Raw genomic sequence first — 24,970 nt, forward strand, 5'->3', positions numbered from 1 at the left:
ATTTTAGAGATAATGGAACTCCTTTGGGAGAAAACAACCTTTGTTCAAAGATTATTACCTGTTCTGAAAGAAGTGGAGCGACATTGTATGAAAGAGAGAGACCTGGTATCGAAGAGGATTATTACAACGATGCAACTAGGAATATTGAACGTGTTAAAGAAATTGAAAGCGAAAGAATGCGACTTGAACAAAGTTTCGTATCTGGATTTTCTAAAATACCTCCAAAAAGGAGAATATTACACGATGTTTGCCAAAAAAAATATTTACCAAACTTTAGTGGATTTGATTACGGACTTTTACATGAAAAACACAAAGGAGCCGTCTTTGTCGTCTGCGACCACAACGATCACTTTCATGTCGTCCACGATTGTTCCTACCATAACTACTCCTGTAGATGTGGAATTATTAAATTGAAAAAAGATATGCTAGACGAGTTATTGCCAGTATCGAATTTGGGATACAACACTGGATTAATCTCGCAGTCTATTTCGAGAGGGACGGACGACAGATTTGTGTCCTGGACATCGCCCGGAGAAACTGGATACCAAGTAGTGAAACTAGATGTGTACAATTTCAACAAGATTGCAAATCAGGAAAAAACGAATTGGTGGAAAGAGGCGGAATTCCGCTCAACTTTTATCTTGAACAGCCCCATGGATCCGAAATTCAATATCCTCCTTCAACCAGGACATAACAGCGGAAGATAACAGCGTTTGGAATACAAACTCAATGTAAGCACATAGTGCTGCCTTATTTATATATATAAATATTTTGTTATAATAAATAACAACCGAATTGGTTAATTTATACAAAAGTTTCAAAAGAATACAGCTAGAATGAATGAAGCATATCATTTCCGCGAAAAGAAAAAGAACGTAAATATAAATCATTAAGATTGTAGTTAGCTACCATTTCACCCAAACTTGAACTTCCCCAAAAGCTTCTTGTCAATGCTTATACGCCCCAAAAGCAATGGAAAATAAAATAAAAACCAAATATGTATAGCATTTATTATCAAAAAGATTAAATTGAATTACAGTTTGTTTATTAATCAATTCAGATGTTGTAATCCCAACCAAAATCAAGAACAGACGTGTACAAAAATATTCAATTCGATATAATAACAAACTCCATTATATACTTCTATATAAAGTTGGATGCAAATAAAATAACAAACTCCATTATATACTTCTATATAAAGTTGGATGCAAATAAAATCTATAGAGTCCTTTTTAGTTGCCTCTCAGTAGGCTGTTGTCAATGCTTATACGCCCCAAAAGCAATGGAAAATAAAATAAAAACCAAATATGTATAGCATTTATTATCAAAAAGATTAAATTGAATTACAGTTTGTTTATTAATCAATTCAGATGCTGTAATCCCAACCAAAATCAAGAACAGACGTGTACAAAAATATTAAATTCGACATAATAACAAACTCCATTATATACTTCTATATAAAGTTGGATGCAAATAAAATAACATACTCCATTATATACTTCTATATAAAGTTGGATGCAAATAAAATCTATGGAGTCCTTTTTAGTTGCCTCTCAGTAGGCTGTTGTCAATGCTTATACGCCCCAAAAGCAATGGAAAATAAAATAAAAACCAAATATGTATAGCATTTATTATCAAAAAGATTAAATTGAATTACAGTTGATATATTAATGCTGTAATCCCAACCAAAATCAAGAACAGACGTGTACAAAAATATTAAATTCGATATAATAACAAACTCCATTATATACTTCTATATAAAGTTGGATGCAAATAAAATAACAAACTCCATTATATACTTCTATATAAAGTTGAATGCAAATAAAATCTATGGAGTCCTTGAAGTTGTTCCAAGTTTTAGAAATTCAAGCTGATCAGTTGCACAGATAAAAGAATAGATAAAACAAATGTTAAAAGTTACCTTATAATTGGGTTCCATCTCCTAGCTACGTTCCCCAATAATATGAAAAAATACTATTAAAAAGAATGTTGCCTATGCTGGACGATCTTGCCACCATACCCGAACACCAATTTGGGTTCAGAAGAGGACAGAAAACTATTGAGCAATGCCATCGAATAGTAGAAAACATCACAAATGCCTTTGCGACCAAGGAGTATTGCGCTCTCGTCCGATTCGATTAGGCAGGTTATGTAATGGACTTACTTATGACATTGGTAAAATAGGCGTCATCATCATGAGAGTGAGTCTTAGCCTTTATCATATCTATGATTTCCTTTTCACTAAAATGTGAAGTACTAACACCGACTTTTACTACTAACTATTCTGTCATGAAACCCAGTTACTCTATCACGCTGATCAATCATATGTTTCAATGCCTGTGGGCTTTTAACCTTATCCAATTTAAGCTTCATTATAGTATTACACAATAATGTTCCAGCCTTGGCATTGTTTAGAAGCCTAGGGATCACCTTAATCCGTCCTTCTTTTGACATACTGGTTACTTCATCGATGAAATTTGATAAGTCACTACTAATGATAAAATTGGCATCAGTCTCCTTATTACTTCATTATCTTCCTTTTACTTCATTATCTTAATACGTCTAGCCATCCTAGGACTACTAGACACAGTCAAGTCTCCAAGGTATATGATATCTAGTCCTGAGTCATAAAAAAGTATGTCTGGACTTAACTCGCCTAAGTTCTTATTAGGCGGTGGTACCTTATCATACTTGCTGTGTCCGCTGAGATTCATTTAGGAATGACTAGAACAGTAGTTACTTTTATAGCTATATCCCATATTATGCACTTCACAGATTACGAAAATAGCATAGATAAATTTAAAACAGCCAAAGATATGATTAGTGAGGAAGAAGAAACGTACAAAATAAAAAAGTTCTTAAAGAAAAAGTTAATCAACTTGAAATAAGAATACCAATAAAAAGAACAAAACGAGGTATAATCAATGGCCTAGGATCTATAATTAAAACCATATCAGGTAATATGTACGCTGAAGATAGCTATAGATAGATAGAATAGACAAACATTTTCACAGATTGAGGGGACAGAATAAACACTATACTAATAAAATAAATGTACAAGAAGAGTTTTAAAATGAAGTAATGATAAGATTTACAAACGTTTCAAAACATATTAATGAAGAGCAGGACACAATAGATAATTTCATGAGAAACTATCAAACTGTTTTATCTAAGAACGTAAGCCTAGAAAGTAAGCAGATATCACTACTACAATACATGAATAGGATAACCTTTTACATAGACATACTATACAATCATTTGAATAACATTGCGGAAAGCATATTCTTCATAAAGTACATAAAGTAAACATTTGCGAAGCCTCAGACATGACGTAAATTGTTATAAACGAAATATGTATAAACAACATCCTAAAGCAAAAAGCAACAAATTGCAATACAAAAGACTTAGTCGTGTATATACTTAGTTGCGACATATGTTACATATGCAAACCCCATCAAATTGACATTTAGGGAACAAAGGATGTTGCGACCCATATATATATATATATATATATATAAGCACATTCTGAGAGCCTCAGCACTTTAATAATAGAATAGGAGGTACCTTCCTAGGTACTCTAAAATATTCGTATGGTAAAACTCAAAAGCAGCGGACCTATTATCTATTAAATCCACTAAGGAACATATGCATATATATTTATGTTTAAACACCACTAAGTTGAGGATTCCCAGGTTTTAAGAAAGGAAGACGCTCACTTCCACCTCGGGCAGATTGTATAACTCGCGCATAAAACCGAGGTTTCCTATATACAAAATAAAGTCGACATTTATTTTATCTAGATTGTAAATTTGGTAGTTCTCCGTTAAGTTTCTCGTCTAGAGTAAATTAATGCACAATAATATCCCGATTGCGAAACAAAGAATTTTGTATTCTTTTATGGCAAAAATTCGCGAGATATTCAATTATATATATATGTCTAAATGCAAAAATTTGTAATTGTGTAGCATGCAAATATTTTAAATCGCTTAAACTAACTTACACTGCCTAAAGAGCTCTCTGGGTTGGTTAGGGGCGATAGGAAGGGATATATTTTAATGTATATATATGTATGTATGTGCGCATTGTTCGTGCTGATATTTAATATTTAAGATTTTATGTTTCTTTGGGCAGTAGCAATAACTCTTGGGGCCGTTCGCTTCCTCATCGCAGATTACTGGATGATTTTAATTCTAACGATATATATATATATATATATACATGAATATATATATATATATATATATATTTATTTGCGGTTGCCTATTAATCACAATATAGGAAATTCAGTTTTATATACTCAACTTCTACCAGGCAATCGTTTTAACTAACTGTATTTTAATCAACTAGTTTAAGGAATTATAAAATTTTATGATTATACTCTACAGATCCTAACCTATGTACATAGAGATGCATGTATGATAAAGAAACTGGCATCAGATCACGGAGAAATTTTGTTTTTGTACGAGAATTAGAAGATTGCGTCGTGATATGAGAGAGCACAATGTTCGCCAAAGTGCATCGTTGAGCAATGTATAAAACAGTAAGACGTAATTTCTAAGCTTTTTTCTGAAATTTTCATGAGGTTCCTTGGTAATTGTTTTTCCTATGAATATCAACAATTATCCATATATATGTATAGCACAAAACGAACGCAATTATTTTGAACAGGAAAGACAACGAATTAACCAAATTGGAACCTTTATTCAGGCACTCCGGTCTCTAGCTTTATCCTGGCGTAAGGAAGGGCCCCACGGAACGAACTCACTCGTTTAATTGCAATCGTTGTCTCGCCCGCTGCTCCTCTCTGGTCAGTTCTCCTGGGTTAGCGTCGGGGAAAATAAGCCGTCGATCGATCAACATGCGTCTCTGGTCCGGAACCTTCTCCTAGTCGAAGCGGCGGTTTCGGCGTACGTTTAGGCACTTTCTTTCCTCTTTTTCTTTTGTTGATGTTGTAATGTATATGTATATGCTGATGTTGTAATGTACATTTTTGGGCCGGCACAAATTTATATTTGTACATATGTACTTATATGTATGTATGTTTATTTTTGAATATTTGTACACATAAATTAATATTTGTAGTTGTACGGGTGCATTGAATTATTTAATTCAATTCTGTTTAATTTAAATTTTTTTGGTGGCCGTTCCCAAAATAAGGCACTCTCGCAAATTAAAAAGGCACGCTTGCGCACAGCACGACCGTCGTTGCCAGCAACCAACTTCAGACTTTTCTGTGGCCATGTGCGGCAACGAGATCGATGCCGAAAATCCGTGAATTAGGTTTTTTAAAGAAGAAGAATTTCTAGAATGGTGAATACCTAATTTTTCAACCCCTAGATTTACCCATATTATAAGCTGAAATTGAAAATCAAATGAATGTAGACAATTAATAATTTAAAAATGTATTCTGCATTATCATTTATTTGGGTTTGTGCTTAAATACTTAAATTAATTAATTTTTAAGTGATTGTTTCCGGCTCCGGAACCAAGTTCCGAAATGACGCACGTAAAAACATCGCAAGTTAAAATCGATAACAACGCAGAGACGAACTGGTTCGGTTCACTAAAAGAAGCCGGCTTGAATGACGTTTGTTCTTTCGCTGAATGCAAAAATGGATGCATAAAATTTTTTTCTGTAATCTGTTAATAAATGTCGTCTTGAAATTAATAAGGAAATAGCATAAAAATGAGCGGAACCCATTCGAAAACCATTGGCGGAGGTACGTTATTTGATTGCTTATCGATGTAATTAATTTACGTTAAATTTTAATATCCATACCAACAGCCGGATATGGCAGCCACACACCTGTGGTAATGCCGATACCTAGCATTGAAGAGAAAAACAAGCAAATGCAGCAGGAGACGATGATGGAGAAGCTACGTGCCAAATACCGGAACAAGCCGAAAAGCTACGAGGACATCAAAAAGTCGGTGCGCATGTACTTCATAGAGAAGCATTATCCGATGGATCCTCTCTGCAAGGCAGCGCTGCAGTCGGCACTGGACAAACTGCAGCACTACATCAAAGTAACATCCCGTCACGGACTCGTAGAGCGTTTAGAGAGTCTGTCCCGCCAGCTGGGCCTCAAATTCATGGAGGATCAGCAAATGTTATTCATTTCCACGGACATGTTCTACGTGGAGATACTGTTGGATGCCAGTGGAAAACTCAGTGATGTCAAGGTCCACCACGAGTGCAAAATTGAGCAGCAATCAAATTCCAGCGCCAGTTCCCGAGAGCTGCTCAACTGCCTGAAGGCGGGCGACTTTGCCGACTTCACGGTGCAGCTAGAGGGCCTATCCTCCATTTACCAGCTAAACGCGGAGCCTAAAGTCAAAAAGAAGGCCTTCGTGGCTTTGCAGGCCATGGAAACGGACATTTTCAATCTCTATCAGCACCAGCTACAGCAGCAGATCAGTGGCAGCACCGATAGCTACTACATTATGAATAAATCCTCGGTGGGCTTAGTCCTGCAGCGACGCGGTGGACATCCAATGAAGCTGACCTACTTCTGTCCGCCCCTGCACCTCATCGAGCCGAAGACAAAGGGGGAAAAGGTGGCCACTGCAACTGGAAGTGGAACTGCGAGCAGGGACTTCAGCATTGAGCAGGTGATGAAAAGTCCTAACGGACTAAGCGCGACGCTTAATCTTGAGGCCTCCTCCGCGAACAAGCTGCAAATCCTGCCGATTCTAAGCTTCACTGACGAGTCGGGGATGCCATTAGAACAACCCGGCTATGCGCCGCTTACCCAGAACAACTCAATGCTGATGCCGGCAACCTATGTCCTGCGCCTTAGCAAAGCCATGCCCGTTTGCATTGAGTCTCTGCGTGCTTTGTCTTTGCCGGGTCTGTCGGGCCTGTCAAGCGAGGGAACGACAACTGTCATGAATCTAATCGTGCAAACGGCCTCCAGGCAGGTGATAAAGGGCACCCAAAAAGGGTTGTATGTTAATTTGCCAAAAGAGACACACTGCTACTTCTTCACGGACAACCGCAGACTGAAGGGCACTCTGATATCGTCGCTGCCATTCACGGAGCCTGCTCAGGTGCCTAAGATAATCGCGTTCCTTAAGAAGCAGGCGCTCTTCTACACGCTTCTCTCCAGTTGCGTCAGGGAGCAGCAGAAGCAATACAACGGTGCGTATAAAACATATCATTAGAACTCGAGAGTTAAAATAAATTGTGTAATAAAACAAACAATTTAAATTCGGTACAGACATGGATAGCACTGTTATTTTGGAGGTCACTGCTGTTTCGCTCAATCAGATCACTGTGGAACTGCAGCATCCGTACGAGGAGTCGCTGGCCACTGTCGACTTTTTGCTTGAGGACGGCCAGGCGACCTGTACTATTTACTGCCTCAGCAACGATTACGAAGCGCTCTCCCAGAAGCTCACTCGAACAGTGCGCCAGGTTCTCTCCATACCGATGGTTATATACAAATTGCTCAAGTGCTGGGATGAGGAGCATCAGCAAAAGTTGCATGGTGCTATTGCCCCCGGAGCAGGCAGCGGGGCAGCTGGTGGTTTCAGTAGCGCTGGAGGAGGAGGCGGGGTTGGAGGTGGAGGTATGCACGGACCCAGCAACTTCGGACAGTTTGCCATGGACACGGGTACAGGCGAAGGCAGCAGTGGAGCTAGCGGCGGCTTCAATAGTGTTAACAATCTCAAAATGGACTCCAAGGTACGATCCCTGGCAGATGCATTTGCTGCATCAACGTCGGCGGCTGCGGCCATTGCTGGACTAATGAATTTGAAGCGTGAAACGGATCCACAAGCTGCCGAAGGCAGCACTCCCATCCTCACCCACAGCACTGTCTCAGCATCCAAGGCTAGTGACAATGAGATCGCCGACAAGTACAAGAACATATGGAAGGACAAGACGCCCAACCTGAAGCATTGCGTCAGCATCACGCCCATTGCCGGCGATGGCAAGTCCCCTCTACAGCAGCAGGTGGATGTGCAACGCACAGGAGGCATTGAGATCATACCACTGAATGCACCAGCCAGCGTGGGAGCCACGCCCAGCACGGAGTCCCCAGCCACCACGATCACCATAACGCCCATCACTGGAGTCAGCAAAGAGGGGAGCAAGGAGGCGAAAAAGCCAGTAATCAGTGGAAGTGCCACTAAGCGGCCCCATGAGAGCAGCTCCTCTTTGTCTGCCTCCTCGAACTCGAGCAGCAGTAGCAACAGCAGTTCCTCCAGCGACACGCAGAAGGAAAAGAAACGCAAGAAGAAACGAGATGACTCGCCCATGGGCCCTCCCGAGAAAGTATACTCACGCCAGAACTCGCCTGCGGGTGGCGGCATGACGGATGCCACGGCAGGGAGCGGAGTTGTTCGCAAGTTCTCTTCGCCTTCAGCTTCATCTTCCGGAACTGGAGCTGTTTTGGCCCTTATGTCCGGCCAGCCCTCGGCGCGCCCCAGTCCGAAGCACTCGCCTGTCTACAGCAGTCCCAAGCACAACAGCAACAGTAACACCGCTTCGAACAGCCCCAAGTCGCCTTTCGGAACCCTCTCGCCCAAGCATGGATCCTCCGGGAAGCCGAGCATGTCCACGCTCAAAAGTGCGACAGCGGCCACCAGCCTCAGCCTCAGTCCCAAGGCTGAAAAGTCAATCACAGCAGGTGCCGGGGGTGGTTCCCTTTCTCTGGTAACTGCGGGCTCCGCCTTAAGCTCGAATGCTAATCCTTCAATGATGCGGCCCGTGCCACCGCTGGCCAGCAGCAGCAGCCAGTTGCCCGCAGCCATAAAAAAGGACAAGCCAATCGCCAGCAGCTCACCATCTGGTCCCCCACCGGGGGTCGCAGCTGCGGTAGCCGCACTCAAGAGCGCCCAGCAGCAGCAGCAACTGAAGTCATCCGTGGCTAGTTTATCTCATCTGGCTGCGGGTGGGAATCTGAGCAGCTATGTGGCTCCAGCCGTGACCGCCTTGGAGCTGAATGCATTGCGCAAGGGAATGGCGGGAGCGGGAGTGGGACCGGGATTGGGCGCAGCTGCGGGAGCGGTAGGTGCGGTAAGTCCGTTTTCAATTTATGAGTAGCTCTCGTTGTGTGCCCACCTCCGCCTCCAACTGCACCTCTAACCCAAAGTTGAACCCTTGTTTCTATTTTTGCATACAACTAAAATGTTTACTAAAACTTTGACTTGAATGCGAACTGTTAAATGAATTGTAATAATTAATTTATATAATTATTATTATAACTATTATGGCTGCTGTAGTTTTTGATTGGATATACCGTATGTTCTGTTTGTAAATATATTTACTTGTATAGTCTATTTTCTAACTGCATCCGTTTTTATTTGATCTTGTTATTCCTGTTATGGGATCTATTTTGTATGTGACCCCTAGTTTGATATCAAATAAGTATAATACGTAGATCCTCTGCACCTTGCCCGATTTTCTTGCTATTTCAAGCATTCAGATGATTCTTTTTCATGTGAAATGTTCTTTGAAACAACTCTTGGTTTATTTGGCACCTTCTCTTTGCATTTCTTATAAAGGGTTTATGGAACAACTGATAAACTTTATACTAACGAGTTTCTCTTCTCTCCCGCTCTCTCTTGAACACTCGCTGCTCCGTTCGCATGATCCGGGATATGATTAACCCACAATCGCCACTGTGCCACTTTTTGATACGTTCTTCTTTTGATTGATTGCTTTAATTTGCTTTCTCGGTTCGTTTTTCATTTGTTTGTCTCCGCCTACACTCACACACACGTACACTCACATGCACACCACCACGCGCTTCCTTTGTCAGGCTAGTTTGATGACGTCGACGGCAGCTTCGACGACAATCATCCAAACCACAACAACAGCAGCAGCAACAACTCTAGCGGATTCATCGGGCACAGCAGCATCAGCAACATTAGCAGTGGAAACGGAAGTGGGAACATCAATTGCAACAATAACACAGCAGCAGCAGCCGCAGGGACCAGCGCCACATAGGAGCGACAACTGCAGCTCCAGCTCTACTAGCAGCAGCTCCATTGCGGGAGCAGTCTCTGACCTCTCCACGGGGTACATGGTGAAGCCGAGTAGCCAAGAGGGCCTCAAACTGACCATCAATAAAACGGGCAGCGGAAAGAGAGAGAGCAAGGGGGTAACAACTGGCTCCTCATCGTCGTCGTCATTGTCCTCGGCTAGCAGCAAGAAGCAGCACACGGGATTGAAGCCAGGCGTTAACAGCGGACCGGCCTCAAAGAAGGCGCTTTCATCAGCTTCAGGCACAGGGTCAAGCAGTTCCAGCAAACACCTCTTCCAAAAGGCCAATTCTTCCGGCAATCTAAGTAGCAAACTAGGCGGCTTCTCCACTTCGGGCGGTGGCCTTCCGTTGACCAAGAGCAATAGCACCAACTCCTTCCAGGAACACAGTGTACCCAGGCGCCGACCCAGCATGTGCAGCCCGGGTAACACTAGTGGAGGCGGAGTGCATCGCAAGCCATCATTAGCATCCTCTGGATCGGCGTCGGGCTCTGGTTCAGGACCAGGATTGGGAGCCGGAAGAATGTCGCCAGCAGCGTTAACCGGGTCGATGTCACAGCCGCCGCCGCGCTTTGATCAGCACACGGACATGATGACCATTCTACAATACGCATCGCCCACCATGGCAGCCAGTATGGAGGGCTTCATCAAGGGAATGCAGAACAAGTTTCAGATACCCAAATTGTCTCAGCGGCCAAGTGGCAACAGCGGCACAGCTGGACACACTGCTAGCCCATCAGAGCAGGCGTCAGCAACAGCAGTTGCATCTTCGTTCTCATCCGCATCCACATCCACAACATCCTCGCAGGAGCAGCAACAGCTTAATGCAGTCTTGAGCGCTTTGGCATCTAGTCTAACAGCTACGCCCAGTGGCAGCAGTGGAGCGCAGAAGCCATCGACACCTCATTCCCCAGCCACTAGCGATATGCTACTCAACTTGAGCAGCAGTGAGGCAGTTGGGCCAGGTGCTGATGGCATTGACGAGGAGCTGCTCGCCAGCTTGGCAGGCGAATGACATTTCGAGCTGCACCCGCCACTCTCAGCAATCCCAATTTAGTTCAATTGATGTGTTAAAGGCCTTGGGCTAAACAATGACGAGAAGCTGTTCTTTAATAGTTTAAGGTGTAAATATTAAATGGGTTTATAAAGCTGCTGCCTTAACTGAAAGAAATTCTGTATTAATTTAAGTATATAAATCTATTAAATTCAATATAACTATGGTAAAAGCAAGCGATAATAATACGAAATTTGAATAGACAAGAAATTACATTTTCATGTATTCTGCAGTTAGAAAATTGTGTAAACAAATGTAGGTCTTATCTGATGCAACTTACGAATCTAGGCGATGTTAACTGTTGGAGGCTTGTGATTTCCAGCTCTCAATTACATTAGTACGTCAGACACGCGAAATAAATATGAATCGCATTGGGGGTCCACGGGTCAGAGAACTGCAGTGATAACCGTAATGAAGTGGTGCTTTAGGGGGGTGGGGCGGTTGAATTCCAAAACACAAGGAAATAATAAACAGGAAAAACAATCAACTTCGTTAAAGATTAAATACCCTCTATACACACCCAGTACGGATTTGCCCATATGTGAGAAGAGTTAAACTCTCTAATTGTCCTACTCACTAGATTGTTGATACGGATCGTGGATATATATATATATGTATATACTTTATAGGCTTGGAGATGTCTTCTATGTGTTATTCATTTCATGAGAAAGTACGATAACCCTCTAAAGCAGTAAAGAAATATGTACGTCATAACAAAATATGTGAATGTGTTTAATAGCTTTGAGCTTAAAGGATTACAAAAATGATGGAACAATTATTTTTAGATATTTAGCTGTACATTCTGGACACTCTTGAGGGCGTCGCTGTAGCGGGCTAGCACGGGCTGCACCTCCTCGGCAATGAACTCGCCCACCTGTTCGCTGGCACGGCCAGTAAAAGTGCGTGCATCCAGAATGTGGTCCAGTTTATCCAGAATGGGCGCAAAGTATGAGTCGTTGCGTACGCGCTCCACCAGATCGTTGTCTTTGCCAAACTGCTTGACCTGAGCACCGGCCTCTTGGGAGAGAATGCGTATCTTCTCGTGGCACACCTGGCGATCGCCACCGGCTTTAACCATTGCCATGATAATATTCTCCGTGGACATGAATGGTAGCTCCTGAGCAATGTGCCTCTCTATGACCTTCGGATAGACCACCAGTCCCTGGGTGATATTTAGAAGCGTAAGCAGAGCCGCATCAGCAGACAAGAAGCCTTCCGACAACGTTAACCGCCTGTTAGCTGAGTCATCCAGAGTGCGCTCCAGCCACTGTGTGGCGTGCGTATTCGCCGCATTGCTGAACAACGTGATCAGATGGCGAGCCAAGGCACAGCATCGTTCCGAACGCATCGGGTTACGTTTATATGGCATCGCAGACGAGCCAATCTGTGTGCTCTCGAAGGGCTCCTCGATCTCCTTGCGCGAAGCTAGAATGCGCAGATCAGAGCACATTTTGTGTATGCTGCTCCCTAGGCTGGCCAGGGCACCCATCACCTCGACGTCCACTTTGCGTGTATATGTCTGCCCGGTGACGGCATAGGGCTTGCTAAAGCCTGCCAGCTTAGTTACTAGCGTGTCCAGCTGTTTCACCTTTTGGCTATCTCCATTGAAGAGCTCCATGAACGAAGCCTGCGTACCGGTGGTTCCTTTTACGCCGCGAAAGCGCAGATCCTCGAGACAGCGACCCAGGGCACGCTCGTCCATTAGTAGGTCCTGTATCCACAGACAAGCGCGTTTACCAACTGTAGTCAGCTGCGCTGGCTGCAGATGCGTAAATCCCAATGTCGGCAGGGCTCTATAAGTCTCGGCAAACTGCCGAAGGCGCCCTACAACTGTTGCCACGCGTGGCAATAGAAGCTGCAATGCATCGCGCAGCACAATGAGATCCGTGTTGTCGCCCACATAGCATGAAGTAGCACCCAGGTGAATGACTGGTGCTGCCGCCGGGCACTGCTTGGCAAAGACGTGTACGTGTGCCATAACATCGTGCCTCGTGAGACGCTCCTCGGCGGCCGCTGCCTCGAAATCGATGTCCTTAATGTGCAACTCCATTTGTGCTATTTGTTCTTCGGTTATGTCTAACCCAAGCGTATGCTCTGCCTTAGCTAGCCAAACCCACAGCTGCCGCCAAGTCGAGAACTTGTTCTGATCACTGAACAAAAACTGCATCTCCTTGCTGGCATAGCGTGTGCTCAATGGCGACTTGTATCCTTCGTAGTTGCTTGACATTTTTTTTCTTTATATTTTCCGGCCCACTCAGCGGTCGAACCACAAACCACAAATAAGGTTTTTCAACTGACAAGAAAAAAATACCACATGTTGCGCACTTGCATTTGAGTGTTACCAGAGCTAAGAACACACATCAAACATTGAATTATCGTGTTATTCATCAATCTGATTCGATAGTTTAGTATCTCTATCAATACCTCTGAAATTTATCGTCCACTGTATATTGTGAATCAACTTGCGGGCTTGACTGAATTCGAAATCAATATTAAATTATTTGGATTTTCCTGTTGTGTGGATATTGATATTTATTTACATCTTTATTTCCATCTGATTTTCTGTTACTGTTCTACTTAGGCTTATACTAAGAGCTGGAAAGAGAAATAATAGAATGAAAGACGAAAGCATGCGGGAATTGCACGCCCTTGTCCACATAGAAGGGCACCAGTTGAATATTTTTTTAGTAAGGGAACTTGGCCTGCACTTGACACACGAGGACTTACGTGTATCTATATATACAAACATACGCATACATCTGTATATGATATATGACACGCAAAAATATAATTGGTCTCACAACGCACCTGTTAATGCAACATTCTACTCACTGTCGATGCTTAAAGACAAAGACCTGCAAAGCCCACATGAGTTCATGAGAATCGCAGAGAAAGGAAACATTAAAAATATATTTTAAATCTTCAGCGCAGCGAAAAGTAATATAGGTATTCATTTGGCAAGAGGACAAGTTCTGCCTTTATCCGAAGGGAAAGGCGTTCAGCGTGGTCGTTAATTCCGAGATTGAATTATCCGTCTCCACTATGCTCATACACATTTATTTGTTTTGACTGGATCCGACTAGAAGCAAATTAATATTTAGCCATACAACTTTGGGTCCCATTTTCATCAAGATGCATTTTGCAAAATATGTGAAATGTACATATGTACATATATCAATTGGATTTTCACCAAGCATACGCCTGATCGGAAGCTAAAACACATTTTGATCAATTTTCTACATTTGCGGGTGCAATTTTCCAAAAATCAATTATCCAGATATTCATGCACATATTAATGTGTATTAAATATTTATTGTTAATATGTTTTTCTTATCCTATTTGACAAGTAAAAAAGATACAACAGCTCACAGTCAGAGTTCAGCCAAAGGCCTTTAACACATTAATTGAACTAAGTTGAGATTGCAGCGAGTTGAAGATGCAGCTCGAAATGTCATTCGCCTGCCAAGCTGGCGAGCAGCTCCTCGTCAATGCCATCAGCACCTGGCCCAACTGCCTCACTGCTGCTCAAGTTGAGTAGCATATCGCTTGCAGCAGGGGAAGGAGCTGTCGATGGCTTCTGCGCTCCACTGCTGCTACTGGGCGTAGCTGTTAGACTGGATGCCAGAGCACTCAAGTCTGCATTAAGCTGTTGCTGCTCCTGCGAGGAGGATGTGGATGCGGATGAGGAGGAAGATGCTGCCGTTGCTGACACCTGCTCTGTAGTGTGTCCAGTTGCGACGCTGTTTCCACTTGGCCGCTGAGACAATTTGGGTATCTGAAACCTGTTATGCAGTCTCTTGATGAAGCCCTCCATGCTGGCTGCCATGGTGGGCGATGCGTATTGTAGAATGGTCATCATGTCCGTGTGGTGATCGAAGCGAGGCGGCGGCTGTGACATCGACCCGGTCAACGCTGCTGGTGACATTCTTCCTGCCCCCAATCCTGGTCCTGAGCCAGAGGCCGCTAATGATGGCTTGCGATGTACTCCGCCTCCACTAGTGTTACCCGGGCTGCACATGCTGGGTCGGCGCCTGGGTACACTGTGTTCCTGGAAGGAGTTGGTGCTATTGCTCTTGGTCAACGGAAGGCCACCGCCTGAAGTGGAGGAGCCGCCTAGTTTGCTACTTAGATTGCCGGAAGAATTGGCCTTTTGGAAGAGGTGTTTGCTGGAACTGCTTGACCCTGTGCCTGAAGCTGATGAAAGCGCCTTCTTTGAGGCCGGTCCGCTGTTAACGCCTGGCTTCAATCCCGTGTGCTGCTTCTTGCTGCTAGCCGAGGACAACGACGACGACGAGGAGCCAGTTGTTACCCCCTTGCTCTCTCTCTTTCCGCTGCCCGTTTTATTGATGGTCAGTTTGAGGCCCTCTTGGCTACTCGGCTTCACCATGTACCCCGTGGAGAGGTCAGAGACTGCTCCCGCAATGGAGCTGCTGCTAGTAGAGCTGGAGCTGCAGTTGTCGCTCCTATGTGGCGCTGGTCCCTGCGGCTGCTGCTGCTGTGTTATTGTTGCAATTGATGTTCCCACTTCCGTTTCCACTGCTAATGTTGCTGATGCTGCTGTGCCCGATGAATCCGCTAGAGTTGTTGCTGCTGCTGTTGTTGTGGTTTGGATGATTGTCGTCGAAGCTGCCGTCGACGTCATCAAACTAGCCTGACAAAGGAAGCGCGTGGTGGTGTGCATGTGAGTGTACGTGTGTGTGAGTGTAGGCGGAGACAAACAAATGAAAAACGAACCGAGAAAGCAAATTAAAGCAATCAATCAAAAGAAGAACGTATCAAAAAGTGGCACAGTGGCGATTGTGGGTTAATCATATCCCGGATCATGCGAACGGAGCAGCGAGTGTTCAAGAGAGAGCGGGAGAGAAGAGAAACTCGTTAGTATAAAGTTTATCAGTTGTTCCATAAACCCTTTATAAGAAATGCAAAGAGAAGGTGCCAAATAAACCAAGAGTTGTTTCAAAGAACATTTCACATGAAAAAGAATCATCTGAATGCTTGAAATAGCAAGAAAATCGGGCAAGGTGTAGAGGATCTACGTATTATACTTATTTGATATCAAACTAGGGGTCACATACAAAATAGATCCCATAACAGGAATAACAAGATCAAATAAAAACGGATGCAGTTAGAAAATAGACTATACAAGTAAATATATTTACAAACAGAACATACGGCAAATCAAAAACTACAGCAGCGATAAAAGTTATAAAATTCTACATATTTGACTATTGTCCTGACTAACTGATTAGGAAGCTGACTTGTTTTACTCTTAACGGAGCTATGCAAAATTCCATCTGCAACTGTAAAAAACCGTTTAATTGATGATAGAGATTCAACTTTCCCACTGGTGAAAAAAATTAGAGTCTAAGCTTGTGTGGGCAAAGTTTTGACATTCTTCCGAGCGAAAATTGTTCAATACCAATTAATGTTTTTTGTCCGATCTACATTTTTCTAACGAATTTTACAGGATCCATGTGAAAATTAATTCTGCGGAGGAAAGCATGGCCCAATCAGCTTCTAACTTTTTTTATACAAGCCCACCATAGAAGAAAAATGCACACGTGTTTCAGCGCATTTGGAATTTCCACCCTAAGGAAAAAAAAGTTTTGATTGCATCTTTTTGTTGTTATCCAATCGATCTTTAGAGATTTGAAGTTACATCTTAGACCGCGCAAAGCTAGTTACCCGCTAGTCTTAATATACATAAGTTATTACAATAATTCATTATACATGTCGCATTCAAATATAAGTTTTAGAGTTCATGTTTTAGTTGTATGCAAAAATAGAAACAAAGAATCAACTGTTTGTTAGAGGTGCAGTGGGAGGCGGAGGTGGGTAAACAACGAAAGCTACTCATAAATTGAAAACGGACTTACCGCACCTACCGCTCCCGCAGCTGCGCCCAATCCCGGTCCCACTCCCGCTCCCGCCATTCCCTTGCGCAATGCATTCAGCTCCAAGGCGGTCACGGCTGGAGCCACATAGCTGCTCAGATTCCCACCCGCAGCCAGATGAGATAAACTAGCCACGGATGACTTCAGTTGCTGCTGCTGCTGGGCGCTCTTGAGTGCGGCTACCGCAGCTGCGACCCCCGGTGGGGGACCAGATGGTGAGCTGCTGGCGATTGGCTTGTCCTTTTTTATGGCTGCGGGCAACTGGCTGCTGCTGCTGGCCAGCGGTGGCACGGGCCGCATCATTGAAGGATTAGCATTCGAGCTTAAGGCGGAGCCCGCAGTTGCCAGAGAAAGGGAACCACCCCCGGCACCTGCTGTGATTGACTTTTCAGCCTTGGGACTGAGGCTAAGGCTGGTGGCCGCTGTCGCACTTTTGAGCGTGGACATGCTCGGCTTCCCGGAGGATCCATGCTTGGGCGAGAGGGTTCCGAAAGGCGACTTGGGGCTGTTCGAAGCGGTGTTACTGTTGCTGTTGTGCTTGGGACTGCTGTAGACAGGCGAGTGCTTCGGACTGGGGCGCGCCGAGGGCTGGCCGGACATAAGGGCCAAAACAGCTCCAGTTCCGGAAGATGAAGCTGAAGGCGAAGAGAACTTGCGGACAACTCCGCTCCCTGCCGTGGCATCCGTCATGCCGCCACCCGCAGGCGAGTTCTGGCGTGAGTATACCTTCTCGGGAGGGCCCATGGGCGAGTCATCTCGTTTCTTCTTGCGCTTCTTTTCCTTCTGCGTGTCGCTGGAGGAACTGCTGTTGCTACTGCTGCTCGAGTTCGAGGAGGCAGACAAAGAGGAGCTGCTCTCATGGGGCCGCTTAGTGGCACTTCCACTGATTACTGGCTTTTTCGGCTCCTTGCTCCCCTCTTTGCTAACTCCAGTGATAGGCGTTATGGTGATCGTGGTGGCTGGGGACTCCGTGCTGGGCGTGGCTACAACGCTGGCTGGTGCATTCAGTGGTATGATCTCAATGCCTCCTGTGCGCTGCACATCCACCTGCTGCTGTAGAGGGGACTTGCCATCGCCGGCAATGGGCGTGATGCTGACGCAATGCTTCAGGTTGGGCGTCTTGTCCTTCCATATGTTCTTGTACTTGTCGGCGATCTCATTGTCACTAGCCTTGGATGCTGAGACAGTGCTGTGGGTGAGGATGGGAGTGCTGCCTTCGGCAGCATGTGGATCCGTTTCACGCTTCAAATTCATTAGTCCAGCAATGGCCGCAGCCGCCGACGTTGATGCAGCAAATGCATCTGCCAGGGATCGTACCTTGGAGTCCATTTTGAGATTGCTAACACTATTGAAGCCGCCGCTAGCTCCACTGCTGCCTTCGCCTGTACCCGTGTCCATGGCAAACTGTCCGAAGTTGCTGGGTCCGTGCATTCCTCCACCTCCAACCCCGCCTCCTCCAGCGCTACTGAAACCACCAGCTGCCCCGCTGCCTGCTCCGGGGGCAATAGCACCATGCAACTTTTGCTGATGCTCCTCATCCCAGCACTTGAGCAATTTGTATATAACCATCGGTATGGAGAGAACCTGGCGCACTGTTCGAGTGAGCTTCTGGGAGAGCGCTTCGTAATCGTTGCTGAGGCAGTAAATAGTACAGGTCGCCTGGCCGTCCTCAAGCAAAAAGTCGACAGTGGCCAGCGACTCCTCGTACGGATGCTGCAGTTCCACAGTGATCTGATTGAGCGAAACAGCAGTGACCTCCAAAATAACAGTGCTATCCATGTCTGTACCGAATTTAAATTGTTTGTTTTATTACACAATTTATTTTAACTCTCGAGTTCTAATGATATGTTTTATACGCACCGTTGTATTGCTTCTGCTGCTCCCTGACGCAACTGGAGAGAAGCGTGTAGAAGAGCGCCTGCTTCTTAAGGAACGCGATTATCTTAGGCACCTGAGCAGGCTCCGTGAATGGCAGCGACGATATCAGAGTGCCCTTCAGTCTGCGGTTGTCCGTGAAGAAGTAGCAGTGTGTCTCTTTTGGCAAATTAACATACAACCCTTTTTGGGTGCCCTTTATCACCTGCCTGGAGGCCGTTTGCACGATTAGATTCATGACAGTTGTCGTTCCCTCGCTTGACAGGCCCGACAGACCCGGCAAAGACAAAGCACGCAGAGACTCAATGCAAACGGGCATGGCTTTGCTAAGGCGCAGGACATAGGTTGCCGGCATCAGCATTGAGTTGTTCTGGGTAAGCGGCGCATAGCCGGGTTGTTCTAATGGCATCCCCGACTCGTCAGTGAAGCTTAGAATCGGCAGGATTTGCAGCTTGTTCGCGGAGGAGGCCTCAAGATTAAGCGTCGCGCTTAGTCCGTTAGGACTTTTCATCACCTGCTCAATGCTGAAGTCCCTGCTCGCAGTTCCACTTCCAGTTGCAGTGGCCACCTTTTCCCCCTTTGTCTTCGGCTCGATGAGGTGCAGGGGCGGACAGAAGTAGGTCAGCTTCATTGGATGTCCACCGCGTCGCTGCAGGACTAAGCCCACCGAGGATTTATTCATAATGTAGTAGCTATCGGTGCTGCCACTGATCTGCTGCTGTAGCTGGTGCTGATAGAGATTGAAAATGTCCGTTTCCATGGCCTGCAAAGCCACGAAGGCCTTCTTTTTGACTTTAGGCTCCGCGTTTAGCTGGTAAATGGAGGATAGGCCCTCTAGCTGCACCGTGAAGTCGGCAAAGTCGCCCGCCTTCAGGCAGTTGAGCAGCTCTCGGGAACTGGCGCTGGAATTTGATTGCTGCTCAATTTTGCACTCGTGGTGGACCTTGACATCACTGAGTTTTCCACTGGCATCCAACAGTATCTCTACGTAGAACATGTCCGTGGAAATGAATAACATTTGCTGATCCTCCATGAATTTGAGGCCCAGCTGGCGGGACAAACTCTCTAAACGCTCTACGAGTCCGTGCCGGGATGTTACTTTGATGTAGTGCTGCAGTTTGTCCAGTGCCGACTGCAGCGCTGCCTTGCAGAGAGGATCCATCGGATAATGCTTCTCTATGAAGTACATGCGCACCGACTTTTTGATGTCCTCGTAGCTTTTCGGCTTGTTCCGGTATTTGGCACGTAGCTTCTCCATCATCGTCTCCTGCTGCATTTGCTTGTTTTTCTCCTCAATGCTAGGTATGGGCATTACCACGGGTATGTGGCTACCATATCCGGCTGTTATGCCAATTAAATTGTAACATAAATTTTTTACACCGAGAAGCAAATAAAAAACTTACCTAAAACGCTTTTCAAATGGCTTCCGCTCATTTTAATGCTTGGTAAGCTAGTTCCTATATAATTTTAAGATAGCATACTGTAACAAAGCACAATTAACATTGCATTATTACAATTATAGTTAAAAAACAACTTTTGCAAATATACTTCTGGTATCTGTGAAAAAAACAAACGCAACTTGGAAAGTTGTTCTTGTGAACTGAACTAGATTATAAGTGTATGTTATCGATAAGTAATGTTGCGTTTCGATTGTCACAGCTTTATTATTATCTGATCGCACTTTATATATTCAGTTCATCTCTATTGTCTACAACAATTAAGATTTTCGCAGCGCCAACAAAACTACTGCATGTAAAAATGACATCCATTGCTGGCGGACATGGCGAAACGAATCCGAATAGCTCTTGGCTAAGCGCCCGTGGCTTCTGGCTTGCATATTTTCTGGGACTGCTCTTTGTGCATTTGCTGCTCTTATCAGTGCCCTTTGTTACGATTTCAGTCGCCTGGACTGCAACCAATTTGCTGCATAACGTAGTGAGTATATATGTGCCCCGCAAAATATACACAACCTGTTATTACAAATAATACTAATTATCCGCTGCTAGGCACATTTATATTTTCTGCATATTATCAAAGGTGCTCCTTGGCTGAGCATCGAAAATGACGCTAGTCGGCAATGGACCCACTGGGAGCAAATAGATGACGGCGTTCAACTGACTCCAACACGCAAATTTCTAACCGCAGTGCCAATTGTACTGTAAGTCCGCATTTATATATACTATTTAGTGAGAATTTCTCATAGAATATTGTTACTTGCAGCTTTCTGTTAACTTGTTTGTATACGCGCAACAGCACGGAACATTTCATTGCAAATTTTATATCCTTGGTTGTAGTCACGCTGCCAAAGCTACCGCAGTTCCATGGGGTTCGTTTATTTAATATAAATAAGTACTAAAATTTGCTTATATCAATGCATGTAAATATTTACGGCCGGACAGGTGGGCTTATCGCTATATGAGCCTGTGTACATACTATTTATAGATAATAGACTGAGCAGTTTGTGGCTTTTAACTTTTTGTTATTGGAATTGTGTAAATATACTACTATATATGGTGCTATAGTGCCTATTTAAGATAGTACGATTTTATGCTTGTCATATAAATTGACAATTTCAAACAAAAGTTGTAGTACCCTCAAATTATAAACGGAATACGAGCTTAAGCTCCTACAATTGTATTGCATGGATGTGATACGTAAAATGTTCACATATATATAAGTATGTCGTTATGTCTTATATTATATAGGTTTCTGCTCATGAATCTCGCTCTCAGCTGAGTTACCTAATACAATCCGTATAGACACACACATCTAAATGTGCTATCAGCAAATGTCGCTGTTTAATAATAAAACCCGCTGCCATTTTAGAAATGCACCAGTTTGTTGAGCGCCGGGAGAGCTGCATCTATTGCCCTTTTTGACTTTGCGATAACAGCGCGCGACCTTAACGTTTTTCAAGTACAATAAGAAGAGGTGTGTCAGGCTGCCTTGCAGTTATTGTTATAATATTGTTATTTGAGTCAGAACCTATAAAATTTTGTCAGCTCAACTAGGTAACCAACATCAACAGTCGCAATATGTCTGTCAAAATTGAGGAGGAAATCTTTGGTCTGGCCAAGAATCCCTTCACCAAGATACCCGAAATGGTGCGACGTTTTACAATGACCAATAGAAATCAGATGTCTGTCTCGGTTATACAATTGGGCGCCATTATTCAGAGTGTTCGTATGCCTGATGCCTATCAAAAGATCGAGGATGTGTGCCTTGGGTTTGATGACATTGCCAGTTATGTCAATACCAAAGCGGCATACATTGGCGGCACATTGGGCCGTGTGGCGAATCGTGTGGCCAATGGCGAGTACACCGTAGGGGAGACCAAGTATGAGCTGACCAAAAACTTTAAGAATACATATCAGCTGCATGGCGGATTTGTTGGTTTCGATAGCGTCATTTGGGAGGTGGTGCGCAAGTCCGATTTAGGTATCACATTCAGGCATGTGTCGCCCGCTGGTCACGAAGGTTATCCAGGTAATTTAACGACAACGATCACGTACTGGCTGGATAATCAGAACCGTTTGGGCGTGCGCTATGAGGCGTTTACGGACGAAATGACTCCTGTCAACTTGTCCAATCATGCATACTTCAATTTGGCTGGTCACGCTGCTGGGCCCAAGGGACTGGCCGAGCATACTGTAGAGATAGCGTCCACAAGGATTGTCGACACGGATGATGATCAAATTCCGACCGGTAAATTCTTGGATATCGACGATACGGTCTTTGATATGCGCATACCAGTGCTACTAGGCGATCGTCTCAAGCAGTTCGACAATCGACTGATCAAGGGCTATGACAACTGTTTTGTGGTCAACGAGGGAAACGATTCTGGCATTAACTTGGTGGGCAAGCTAGTGCATCCACCTAGCGGCCGTGCCATGGAAATCTATTCCAATCAGCCAGGTCTGCAATTTTACACGGCCAACAATTTGCCAGACGAGGAGAACGGTGATGCCCCAATGATTGGAAAGGAATGTTCTCATTATCGCAAGCATGGATCATTTTGCGTAGAAACCGAAAAATTTCCCGACGCCATGAACCAGCATCATCCAGAATTTTCATCGATCTTCCTCCAGCCAGGCGAGAAATACTTGCATGAGGTCATTTACAAGTTTAATATAGAAGAATCCTGGAAATGCTGTTGTAATAACAAATGATCATCCAATAAAAGCTGGCAGTTTTATAGGTATTACGTATTACATAATTATTTACTTTATTCTCTATCTGTTCATCGTTTTTCGATATCTAGTTCTATTTTCATTATTAGGTACATATATTATATTTTTGATTAAGAACATCTCACTTATTCGATACCTAATTCCAATCCCTTTTAAAGAAAGGTAATTTTATAAACAGGACTGGCCTTTAGCTAAGGCAATATTACATCAATTTTGTGATCAGTATTTCGAGCCCAAATCCTTGTTTAGTTTAAAATACAGGATTACTGATCCTAGTAGCCTGCGTTTACAATTGCTTCCCTCTTGCTACACAACGTACTCGCAGTGCTAGACTCTCATATTTGTTAGATTTCAGGATGTCGTTCGACCAGAAGGAAATGTTCAGTCTAATGTACAAGCTGGCCCGTCTAACAGGACCGGATACGCGCGTCGAATACGATGCGATGGGTGCGGTGAACGTGCCGCTGGATCGCATGTTTGGGCCACAGACAATGCGCGCAGCTATGAATTTTCCAATAGGTGGCATGGAAGAGCTCATGCCGGTAAGTACATAGGTGCTGCTGATTGATGGAATCAGAGCTGATGCCAGAGCATGTCCCAACAGCGTCCCATTATTGTAGCCATGGGCATATTGAAGAAAGCCGGCGCTGAGGTTAACAGGGATTTCGGATTGGAAGCCAAAATCTGTGAGGCCATTTTAAAAGCTGCTGATGAAGTCATATCCGGCAAGTTATATGATGAGCATCACTTCCCATTGGTCATCTGGCAGGCAGGCTCGGGCAAGTCAACCAACATGAATGTCAACGAGGTGATCAGTAATCGCGCCATTGAAATAATGGGTGGTCAGGTGGGCAGCAAGGATCCAGTAGATCCGATCCTGCATGTCAATATGTCTCAGAGCTCCAATGACTGCTTCTCTTCGGCCATTAATATTGCTGTGGCTATGCAGCTAAAGGAGAGGCTATATCCATCACTACGACTGATTATTCAGGCCTTGGAACAGAAGGAGGATGAATGGAAGGATATCGTCAAGACCGGGCGCGCAAATCTCATGGATGCAGACCCATTGACACTAGGCCAAGAGTTCAGCGGCTACAAGCAAATGATGGTCAACTGCAACACAAGACTGTATTCATCAATGGAGCGACTGTACCAGCTGTCTCTGGGTGGCGCTACGCTGGGTACAGGTCTAATGAGCAATGAGGACTTTGGGCCTCAATGTGTCAAGCGTATTGCGGATATCACCGGCTTGCCATTTGTGCCTGCGACCAATTTTTTTGAGGCACTCAGCTCGCGGGATGCCTTGGTCGAGGTGCATGGCGAGCTCAACTCTATAGCTGTCAGCACCATGAAGATAGCTAATGACATCAGATTTTTGGGCTCCGGACCACGCTGCGGCTTGGGGGAGCTAATTCTACCGGAGAACGAACCAGGCAGCTCGATAATGCCGGGCAAAATAAATCCCACTCAGTGCGAGGCAATCACAATGATATGTGCCCAGGTAATGGGAAACCAGGTGGCTGTGACCATCGGTGGCTCCAATGGACATTTTGAGTTGAATGCCTTCATGCCACTCATCGCTTCAAATGTGCTGCGTTCCATTGCATTGCTTAGCGATGGCCTCAGGACATTCACCGGCAACTGCTTACAAGGCACCAAGGCAAATACTGTCAAAATAAATAAAGCGTTGAACGAATCTCTCATGCTGGCATCAGCACTTAATCCTTACATTGGCTCCGACAGGGCATCGGAAATAGCTAACGCGGCATACGCCAATGGAACCACTCTGAAGCAGGAAGCCTTTAAAAAGGGCATCTCGAGCTCCGACTTTGAATCGTGGGTGCAGGTTAATAATATGTTGGGACCCAATTAAAAATTACCACACGTAGCTAAATGTTCTTTCGAGCCAATAAAGTACATTCTTAATTTATTTACATTATTTCAAAAATTATTTAGACCCAACCAT

At 44.4% G+C, this 24,970-nt stretch overlaps 6 protein-coding genes across 7 annotated transcripts; 4 read left to right on the top strand and 2 right to left on the bottom strand.

The window, feature by feature from the left end:
* Positions 1-5,560: 5,560 nt before the first annotated feature.
* Positions 5,561-11,764, top strand: LOC135437535 (mediator of RNA polymerase II transcription subunit 1-like). Of its 2 annotated transcripts, none has more exons than XM_064695500.1 (4): positions 5,561-5,720; positions 5,786-7,141; positions 7,221-9,022; positions 9,768-11,764. In XM_064695500.1, exons 1-4 carry the CDS (start codon positions 5,687-5,689, stop codon positions 11,004-11,006), a joined length of 4,431 nt encoding a protein of 1,476 aa, XP_064551570.1. In that variant the 5' UTR covers positions 5,561-5,686; the 3' UTR covers positions 11,007-11,764. The 2 variants fall into 2 exon arrangements, with proteins under 2 accessions (XP_064551570.1, XP_064551571.1); XM_064695501.1 differs by having other exon boundaries at positions 9,773-10,103.
* On the bottom strand, positions 11,750-13,338 carry AdSL (adenylosuccinate lyase). Its single transcript, XM_064695504.1, has one exon. It carries the CDS (start codon positions 13,270-13,272, stop codon positions 11,827-11,829), a length of 1,446 nt encoding a protein of 481 aa, XP_064551574.1. The 5' UTR covers positions 13,273-13,338; the 3' UTR covers positions 11,750-11,826.
* Positions 13,339-14,325: 987 nt separating this feature from the next.
* On the bottom strand, positions 14,326-20,366 carry LOC135437536 (mediator of RNA polymerase II transcription subunit 1-like). The gene is made up of 4 exons (XM_064695502.1): positions 20,218-20,366; positions 18,800-20,155; positions 16,922-18,720; positions 14,326-15,696 (listed from the first exon to the last, which is right to left on the bottom strand). Exons 1-4 carry the CDS (start codon positions 20,246-20,248, stop codon positions 14,497-14,499), a joined length of 4,386 nt encoding a protein of 1,461 aa, XP_064551572.1. The 5' UTR covers positions 20,249-20,366; the 3' UTR covers positions 14,326-14,496.
* A 127-nt stretch (positions 20,367-20,493) lies between these two features.
* Positions 20,494-21,347, top strand: ORMDL (Orosomucoid 1-like). The gene is made up of 3 exons (XM_064695512.1): positions 20,494-20,749; positions 20,821-20,972; positions 21,035-21,347. The coding sequence occupies exons 1-3, from the start codon at positions 20,573-20,575 to the stop codon at positions 21,168-21,170; spliced, it is 465 nt and encodes a 154-aa protein (XP_064551582.1). The 5' UTR covers positions 20,494-20,572; the 3' UTR covers positions 21,171-21,347.
* A 244-nt stretch (positions 21,348-21,591) lies between these two features.
* Positions 21,592-23,030, top strand: LOC135437542 (galactose mutarotase). Its single transcript, XM_064695510.1, has 2 exons — positions 21,592-21,745; positions 21,817-23,030. The coding sequence occupies exon 2, from the start codon at positions 21,850-21,852 to the stop codon at positions 22,981-22,983; it is 1,134 nt and encodes a 377-aa protein (XP_064551580.1). The 5' UTR covers positions 21,592-21,745; positions 21,817-21,849; the 3' UTR covers positions 22,984-23,030.
* A 167-nt stretch (positions 23,031-23,197) lies between these two features.
* LOC135437538 (probable fumarate hydratase, mitochondrial) lies at positions 23,198-24,934 on the top strand. Its single transcript, XM_064695503.1, has 2 exons — positions 23,198-23,546; positions 23,609-24,934. The coding sequence occupies exons 1-2, from the start codon at positions 23,361-23,363 to the stop codon at positions 24,875-24,877; spliced, it is 1,455 nt and encodes a 484-aa protein (XP_064551573.1). The 5' UTR covers positions 23,198-23,360; the 3' UTR covers positions 24,878-24,934.
* The last annotated feature ends 36 nt before the right edge of the window (positions 24,935-24,970 follow it).

Source organism: Drosophila montana, unplaced genomic scaffold (genome assembly GCF_035044405.1).
Source record: "Drosophila montana isolate Dmon_TW-CO22-7 unplaced genomic scaffold, ASM3504440v1 contig_3829_1, whole genome shotgun sequence".
Lineage (NCBI taxonomy): Eukaryota > Metazoa > Arthropoda > Insecta > Diptera > Drosophilidae > Drosophila > Drosophila montana.